The following is a 10,006-nucleotide window of genomic DNA, read 5'->3' on the forward strand; positions in this document are numbered from 1 at the left end:
CTTAGAGGTCCAAATCCTCTCCTTGTCGAGAACTCAAAATAAATCATTTTCATTATACGTCGCTTGTTATTTTTCTATACTGTGAGTGAGGGAGCTTCATAAAAAACTATTTCATTTTTCCATATCTATTATGTTCTATTGTTCTATACTTGAATTTAGAGAGAGAATCAATACTTTACATGAAGAACTAAGACGTATTCATCTAGATTGTCTATTCTTCTACATATAATTACTTCAGAGAAAGAGACAGTTAGAATGGCTTCACGAAGAACTATTTTATTTATCTATATCTATTGTTCTATATATATATCTTAGATAGAGAGAGAGAAAGTAAAAGTTAAAAGGAAAGATATTTTTTGGGTAAGTTTTATAAAGGGTGTAATTTTGGTGTAAATTTTGGTAATTTGAAAGTCAATAATCCTGCCTTGGTCTAGCCAACCATAAAGAGCTCAGAGCTCGAAGCCGATGAAAATACTCTGCAATTGCTAGCAAACATCTTGCAGCTTGACGAGTTGTCAGCATTTGATGCAATCGATGAACAGTTTGATGCCTCAAATTATCTGCCTACAAATCATATTATAACCAAAAATAAATATATATTATTAAACTCACATATGCCACCAAACTTTATTTTATGTGATCCCAACTAACTATATATTATAATTAATACTAACAAAACCCAAACCTAACAAGTTATTTGACATGTCAAAAAAGAATATGGGTAAATATATGGAGGGAGAAAGAAAATGTTGAAAATATAAGGATATATATGACTACATAATAATAAAAGTCCAAAAGCTTAAACGAGCATCTGATCTAAAAATGGTATCGGAACAAGATCTTAAAGGACATGTTAAGGATGTCACATTAAAATGATAAGGGATCATCTAACAAGGATTTATAATATATGTGGGTTACTTTTCTTATTGTCGATGTAATCCCATAAATATTGATAAAATGGCCTACATAGTCTAATTTTGTAGCCCTTTTTCTCTAGTTCTATTCCGAACAATATTATTTAGAAAAGAAATATGTTACAGGGTTCTAGCAATCTAAAAGTTTAATATAGTCTTATTAGGTTGATAAATAGTGAGCTTAGAAATATATATTCATTATTCAAAATGTTGTTTTGACCCATTAATTAAACTTTTTTAAAAGTGGTTGTTTTACAAATTAAAAATAATTTCAAGAATGTCTAAAATATTAAGAACTTGTTTTAAAATAAGCATTATTATGCTTTTAAAGTACTAGTTGGAAAAGTATTTTATCCAAATCCACTTTATTTTGTAATTATAATATTGCCACATCCTTTTAATTGGAGTCTCCCATATTGGTCTATTTTCGTGGTAGGTGCCGCGCATATTATTCAATAAACTGGTTTCTTATCCAATAAAAATACTTCTCAAAAAAAAAAACAACTAGACATAAAGCGAAGGTAACATTATTCTCTTCCCTGACTATTCTTTTTTAGTTTAACTTTTACTTAGAGAATTAATTTTGTTTTTTACTATTTTCAAAACGAGCATAGCTTAGTAGTAATTCACATATATCTCGAGGTTGTGAGTTCATCCTCCAACCCTATATGTTGTACTAAAAAAAATTTTTGTTCCTTACTCTTAAATTTTCCTATCACATCTAACCATTTAAAAGTTAAGGAAATTTCTAGTACTTCTGTGTACCTGCTTCTTCTCTTTATATTATGAATGTTCCTTCATAAATAATATAATTCTTTAATCCTAATTGACGCTATATCATTTTTAAATGATGCTGACATATCCTATGGTATTAAAAAAGTTTCCAATAAACTTGCGTTGGTAATTAAGTTATGATATGAAAAAACAATTTTTTTTTTCTAAAGTTGAAACCCTAACCCATAATAAACGGTTACAACAATCTTGGGAACTTGCCATCAATATCCTAAGGAAATGGATCCAATCACAATATCTTGGAAGACCAACATCATTTTGTGAGGAACAAAGTCTTCAAGAATTTCTATGTTTTAGTTTTGAGTGTAATTAATTGGAATTATTCATGATGTATTGGGTTATTTTCTAGATTGGATTTCAAGATTTCAATTTGATGAAATTAAAATCTAAAATTATGACACTATAATTTGGATTTTTTTTACTTAATTTCATACATACATATATATATATATACACATACATATATATATATGAGACACGACAATTGATGAGACAAAGTGGAAGACATATTCGTAGATTCCATGTAACCAACCAACCACATGGGCATATAGTGAGACAAGGAGCTGCTAGAGAGGTTGCTTTTGGGTTGGGGAAGGGGTAGGTTTCCCCAACTCAAAAATGCCACTCATTTCTTTCCAATCACTCATAAAAATTAGTGAAGTTACCCACAAAAATCTTGTAAATAAAGAAAAAAAACATTTTAACTAGTTATTAAGGGCCGTTTTTGTAATATTCTAGAAATTTTACACTGTTCTCGTATCCGTACATAAAGACCTCAAGGATATTCCTTGAAGTCTTAAGCCTCATCTCTGGGAACTTCTATTTTTTTAATAAGAAACAAGAACCTTACTAAATAGACTCTAAATGTTTCTTCCAAATCACGAATATCTGTTTTAAAATTGAAACAGGTCCTTTTAAATTATAATTAAATAAAAAAAAATTAATCCCAATTGACTCTTGGTTTATATTCTTTTGTCTACCAAAAACATTGATAGTTTTTTGTCTTTTCATATTAAAAAAAGTTGATAAAGATAGCATAAGTTTGATGGGAATTAAATTATTAAAGAGAGAGAGATGTGGGGTACCTGTCTTACAAAGCCTTCAAGTGTAGAGAGCTTGTTGATGGCAAGGGTCATCTGTCCCATATAGTTAGCCATATTTGGAGGGCTACTCAATGAATCAGAGGTTATGGTGTCTGATAATGACTGGTTTAGGGCATCAAGCCCTTGGGACAATGCCTCCTCACTCTCTTGTGTTGATTGTTGCAACCCACAAATGTTTAGTATTTGGTGCTCTGTTAATGGCTCTATTTGACCCATTACTATCTACACAAAACCAAAACAATTTTTTTTTTATTAGTTCAACTCTCGACTTTAATTTTCTAAAATCAACATCGTGTGGCTTACGCTAATAGGTTTACATTGTGACCAGCGTAAGACTCAAACACAAGATCTCATGGTAGGTGATACCACAAGACTTCATGTTCTTACCACTGCGTCATCCTTAGGGGACCAAAATTAATCAAGACTAGTGAAGCAAAGTATTTTTTAGGTTAAAAAACAAATTTTGGTCCTATACTTTCGTGAAAGTAACAACTTAGTCACTGGACTTTAAAAAGTAACGATTTAGTTCATGTAGTTTAAAATTAAAAAATTGGTTACAGTTTAGTCCCTACCTTAAAAATTAGGTTAAAATTTGACAGAAATCTAACATGGCATACATGTATATAAATTAAAAGGCCACTTGTGCAGAATTATGGGTTTCTCCCTCTTTTTCTTTTCCCTTGTCCGAAAACCCTATACCGATCTAGTTTGAACCAACCCATAATTCTGTACACATAGCTTTTTAATTTATACACATCTATCCCATGTTAAATTTCTGTTAAATTTTAACCTAGTTCTTAACGATAGGGACTAAGTTATAACCAATTTTAAAATACAAGGGACTAAATCGTTACCTTTGAAAGTTCAGGACTAAATCGTTAATTTCACAAAAGTATAGACACCAAATGTATTTTTCAACCGATTTTTTAATATTGTAATGTTTGGAAATACACCTAAACAAGCGGCTCTTATATTCTTTGCAACTACTATTTTTCTATATTCATCATTATACACATTAAGAAGAAAGAGGGGAATATAATATTCCTCCCACATTTGTTTTTATTGTTTTTGGAAAGCTATATTTCAGAAGACAAAGTTTGAAATGATATTTTTTCTGAAAATATATGTGACACCCAAACAAGAATTTTTAGGTTTAGAGAGAGAGAGGGCCATGCAATTCTTCCCCAAATTCCATTGTTTCTCTCTCATACTAAAGAAATTGGCAATAAAGAGCTATTTTCTTTCTACAATGTTATACCTAATCGTTACATATTGTGGAAACTTTCAATACCCTTTCGTCATTTATTATTACTTCACCCTTTGGATATTTTCTCAGCAACCAAACACATCCTGTAAAGTTTGTTGCAATCCCATCTCATGACATTTTGCCCTTTCTTCCTATAATAACCTTCCTTCGTGTCTCACTCTCTTTTGCCCGTCTCGTTCTAACCATACTCGAATACTCTCTTTATAAACGAGAAATTATTTGATATGACAGCTGGAACATTGTCACTGACAGTTCTAGTGAACTTAAACATGTATTTTGCTCACTATATATCTAATGGTCCTAAAAGTGACAGTTATATTGAATCGTTTTCCTTTACTCCATGTTTTTTTTTAGCTTTCTTGAGTTTTAAGTTACAAAATCCATCACAATATCATAATGGTTGAATAATAATCAAGCTAATTTTCCAACATTGATTTTTAAATGGGAGAATTCACTACTTATATGCTTTTGACTAGTGTAATATTTTTTGGTCTCTCTAAAGTAGGTTTTTTGGATAACATTTTAAAATATTCCATAATAAATATAAACTCAATGATTTAAAAAAGAAATTCAGACATATTATCAATGTATCTATCAAAAATACATATATTTTCAATACTTCACACTTTCTATCGTTGAACTTAGACTGAATTTCGTATATATTTTAATTTGCTTGATATATATATTTTTCAAATTTGGCTATACGATGAAAAAATTATTTTCCAAGACTCGTTAAAGTCATTTAAGTAAATTAAACTTTTGTCCAACCACTATCTAAAAAAATCATCTAAACTCAAAAAAATATATTTAAAATAACATTTCTAAGACTACAATAATATTTTTAAATAGGGAGAGAAGTTACACCTTGAAGACCTAATTGATCAAGTTTCCAAATTATTGCATGGTTTGAAAATACAAAAATTTTCAGGTAAATGTCGGTTTGTCATTATCTTAGAGTTGCATTTATTTTTATTTTGTTTTTGTGGAAACGTAAGTTATATATATATATTTTTTTTCCATTTTTTGGTTTATATGCAAAAGGGTCGATGAAGAAGAAGAAGGTTGGTGGGAAGTAAAAGAAATGATATTAAATGAACGTACCTTGATGAGCTCAGACGGCCGGAAATCACCCATCCACATGAAGCAGCGCTCCGCCGGCGTCTTCCACGTGCCGGAGACGAGGTGGAAGACGTCGGACTTCGCCACCATCGTCTTCAGATTCATAACCTCGTCGTAGTGGGCCAGGCAGTTGTCGACGAACAGCCGGAGCTCGTTCTCCGGTAGGTGCTCTTGCACTGCCGCCCGGAGCTCGCACATCAGCCGGTGGTGCTCCTCCTGCCACCGCCCGTACTCGATGTCGAACACCGCTGCATCTGCAGCGTAAACAGTTTTGTTAAATTATCGTTAGACTTAAAAAGCTTATGAAAAGTTAATGGTATTCAATTTTGGACCTGGGTGCACAAAATCCTACATGCTGTTATCAATGTTAATTTAACAAAAAAATGACTATACTTTCGGAGGCAAATACCATGTTAAATAATTCTCATACCTAAAAATTTAACTTCAAAAGTTACAGTAAACTTGCTGACGTAAATATAGCTCAACTTAATCAACCGATCGAAGATTCGAATCTCTTGCCCAGGTTACAGTAAATTTAATTGTTTTCTATGGACTTAAAAAAGTTAGCACAACAGCTCGTAATTATCAATATTAACATGAGTAGCTTCACCCTAAAATACCATGCTAAATCACTATTACCAAAAACTTAAGTTTCTCTTTTCTTTTTCTTTTTTATAACTTGGAATCGATGCCACGTGGCTCCACCAGTTGGATCCCTACTACCGAGAGGTATCAACGGCGTCAACACTATAACCGACGTTGTGAGACTCATCTCCAAATGAAGGGAGAAGTTCCGACCATGCACCCCAGGAGGCTCCGGCCAGAAAGGCACATCCCTTTTCGACCACAAATCCATTACTCCACCGTCCCATATGGTAAAAACTTTAAGTTAATATTTACGTCCAATTTAATCTTAGCACAACCCATCAAACAAATATCCATATTAATCGGAGCGAAAATAACATACAAAAGCTCAAACACGAATAAGCTGATTTAGATTACGAAAAATTTAATCTTTTATTCATATTCATAATGGGTTTTCTTACCAGAGCTGAGGCTATGGAGGCCGGCGGGAAGTCCTTGGTCACCTCCTAAAATCGCAGCTCCTCCACCCAAAAACATGCCCTAATAAATAACACCACCACATTAAGAAGAGCAAAAAAAAAGCCCCATTTCTTATCAGTTTAAAAGCTTTCAGATTTGCGCATCCGCCATTAGAGAAGCCCCTCAAGCAGCTTTTATTATATAACATTAAAACTCACCTGAGTTCTTGCTCTCTGTAGCTCTTGTTCCAGCTGCGTCAGCTTAATCCTACTCAACTCTAACTGCTGAACATACGCCTGTAAATAATTCAAACACACAACAAAAATTAGCCATAAAAACAAAAACAAACATAAAAAAAATGTGCTTTTTTTTAAAAAAAAGCCACCTTTTTTCTTAGCCTGCTCTTTCTTGCTGCCTCTCGATTCTGAGCCAGCCTTCTCAGTGTCTGAAAATGACCCAAATAAAATGAAGTCTTTTCTTTTCTTTTTTTTTTTTTTAGTGACCAAAAAAAAAATTAAGAAATTTTGATTTTGAAGACCTTGGGGTCTGGAGTTTTGGGGCCTTCTTGCTCTGAGCTTGAGGTCAGCCCTTTCCTGTTGGCCTCACGCTGTGACACAAAAAAAAAAAAAAAAAAAGTTTAATTTAATTGATTGAATTTCATTTTTTTTTGGGTGTGTTTATAAAAAAAAAAATGGTTACTTTTGGAGGTTTGGCAGGAGGTTCGGTTGTTGGTCCAGATGCAGTGGCTCCACTGCTGCGTTGGTTGGCCAACTCCTTGGACGGCTCTGATGCTTTGATCTTTGAATCGCCATGGCCAATCAATGCTGTGTTTCCCTACACACCAAATCCAATTCAGAAAATTAAAACAAACAAACACAAAGAAAAAGAAAAGAAAGATCATATAGAATCAAACTAGAAACTAAAGATGGGGTTTTGATTTTGTTTACTTTGGTCGGGGACGGATCGACATGCATCGGCTGCGACGGGAAGATGTTCAACGTCGGAGGTCTCATCCCCGAGCTCTCTGCACAAAACAAACCACTTCTACGAGATTCAGTATTAACTAGGGAGAAAATAATATTACAAAAGTTCAGAACAACAATTCAAAAGTTTAACCTGATGGATAGCTCAAAAGTTTAACCTGATGGATTACGGTAAACTTGGAGGGAGGAAAAACAAAACAAAAACAAAACAAAAGAAGGGTTTTTGAGATGGTGTTTGAAATTTTGAGTGCATGTAATAATCTTTTGGCCCATACCCTTTATTTATTTTTTTGACAGAAGAAAAGAGGAAGGGCCAAAAGGAATAACAATACCAGCCCCATACCCTTGTTTTACAGAAAATTTCTCAGTACATGATGAATTTTTATGGCGCCAGAAATTGTTCCAATGCATGAATAAGAGAAGGAAAAAAAAAAAAAAAAAAAAAAAGAGAGAGAGGAAAGAGACAGAGAGGAGAGAGAGAATTAGTCTGTTGCTGTGGTCAAAGAAGTACAACAGAAAAAACACAGAGAAGATCAATTAAAAGAAATCCGTAAAATCCCATGTTGTTGGTGTGAAAGAATCTGGCTCAGAAAACCCAAACAGGAAATAGAGAGAAATTTTGAAAAAAAACAAAAAAATTACGTCTTTGGTCTTGAGGAGTTGTTGTTGCTGTGGAGGGTTCTTGGCCATCGAGGTACAGAAAAAGGGCTTGATCATCCAATTCTCCCAAATCATCGCCTGCTCCATCTTTGGTTCTGAGACAACACAAAAAATAATCAAACCCCAACACACAAACAGAAAAGAAAAACGGAAAAAAAGAGTTGATGAATTAGTACATGAAATTTGGGGAGATGGAGGGGAGATTGATGCCAATATTGGGATGATGATCATGGAAGTGGAGGTGGTGATTTTGGAAGTTGAAGGAGGAGGAGCTTGGAGTTTGTAGAATTTGCTGTTGTTGGTGGTGATGGAGTACTGGTTGGTTTTGTTGTTGTTGTTGAAGATGGCTGCTTTTGGTGTTGGGAGAAGCCATTGAAATTGAGCTAGATTTCTCTTCTCTTCTCTTTCTTATGTTGTTGATGTGCTTTTGAGGATTTTACCCCATTAATGGCGGCACACCACCAGCTGAAGCTAGCTCTCAACCAACTTTTCTTTTGATTTTGTTTTCTCACATATCTGAATGATATGAGGAGAGAGAGAGAGGAGAGGGAGAAGTAATTAGGAGAGAGAGATGATCAGTCGGTTATGAGGAGAGAGAGAGGGAGGATGGGGAGGAGAGAGAGAGAGATTGAATTGAATGAGAAAACAATGAGATAAGATGGACCAAAAAAGCTTCTCTTCTCTTTCTCTCTCTAGAGATTAAACGACTTTCCATACAAATAAAAAAATAGAAAAAAAAAATTGACCGAACATAACTCAATTGGTTAAATAAGACATATTTTATCGAACAGGATGAAGGTTTAAATTTTCATCTCAAACTAAAAGGAAAAGTATATATATTTGGCTCCTTAACTGTGATGATCAAACAACTCGTAAAAACGTCTCTCTTTTTGTATTTCTGTCAAATATTTAATAGGGGTGAGGACAAGATAACTACTTACTGATAAATATTTTCTAAAACAAAAATCTCCTAATTTTTCGTGCACGCAGATCAATACATAGGAGCTTATAAATTTCTTTGTATTCTTAGTCCTAAAAAATTTTAGTAGGATTTCACTTATCTTTTAAATGCAATAGAGATAGACTAATGAAAATTCACCACATCAAAAAAAAATTAGTAGGAACTTCTGTCGACTAGCGTGTAGGCAAGTATTGCCTTTCTTTAAATATTCTTCTCGTTCTCCTTCGCCTAGAGGAAGAAACGCTTCGTCTCTTTTTTCTTTTTTCTCTATATACTTCTTTCCAAGTCAAGAGGTAGGAAATAGGGTAAAACATGAAAATAAAACATTACCCTCCTCGTCATTTTTTTTTTCAATCTATTATATGGCATGTTCATTAGATAAATTTTAGTTGAATTGACGTATGTGACGTGGGGTTGCATGTCACATTAGCAGTTTATTAATAGTATTAATAACAAAAAAACACCAAAAATGCAAATAGAAGCTAAATCTAAAGTTCAAGAGATATAAAAATAGATAAAATAATGTTACGAGCATAGGGACTCAATTCATAATTTAATCTTTTTTTCCTCCCAAACTCATTTGTTTGTAGTTTAGTTTTTTAACTTTGTTTAAATAAATCTTTAGTAACATATATATATATATATATATATATAAAATAAGGTGGGTTATATTTAGTTTACATATTTGAACAACAACATTAAACATTAATATTATTTAACACTATTAGTCCAAAAACAAGACTTTTAATATAATTTTAAAGAGTAAAAAAAAAAATCACTTGTTAATAAATATCTGAGTCTTTTTTTTAAACACGTCAATCATACATAATATATCACGTCATATTACCATTTATGGTTATATAACACATGTCGAAGTTTCTATCCTAAAACTAAATTGAAAATAAATTTGTAGTTGATGAACGTAATATTATATTTTAAATCGATTTCAAACGTATGAAATTAGAGTGAGAATAAGTTTTATTAATAATTAAAATTAGATGTAGTCATTTGACTTTGGATAAAAAAAACATTTTCTCTTCTTTTACTATATATTTGACATTTTTCATGCGAAAAAAAAAAATCCAGGCGGCTTTTCTCTCTCTAACTTTGCTTGTTGTGCAATAGAAAAATCAACATAAAACCACTTTCATTTCTTTGACATT

The 10,006-nt window shown here is 32.7% G+C and overlaps 1 protein-coding gene across 1 annotated transcript; it reads right to left on the reverse strand.

Annotated features, from left to right (window-relative positions):
* Window positions 1-260: 260 nt before the first annotated feature.
* Window positions 261-8,529, reverse strand: TGA10 (bZIP transcription factor family protein). Its single transcript, XM_088124254.1, has 11 exons — window positions 8,059-8,529; window positions 7,865-7,977; window positions 7,187-7,263; window positions 6,939-7,073; window positions 6,778-6,846; window positions 6,625-6,684; window positions 6,458-6,535; window positions 6,242-6,320; window positions 5,178-5,449; window positions 2,792-3,031; window positions 261-564 (listed from the first exon to the last, which is right to left on the reverse strand). Exons 1-11 carry the CDS (start codon window positions 8,253-8,255, stop codon window positions 412-414), a joined length of 1,473 nt encoding a protein of 490 aa, XP_087980380.1. The 5' UTR covers window positions 8,256-8,529; the 3' UTR covers window positions 261-411.
* Window positions 8,530-10,006: the final 1,477 nt, after the last annotated feature.

Source organism: Momordica charantia (genome assembly GCF_013281855.1).
Source record: "Momordica charantia cultivar OHB3-1 chromosome 5 unlocalized genomic scaffold, Mcharantia_2.0 BLBB01000005.1, whole genome shotgun sequence".
Taxonomy (NCBI): Eukaryota; Viridiplantae; Streptophyta; class Magnoliopsida; order Cucurbitales; family Cucurbitaceae; genus Momordica; species Momordica charantia.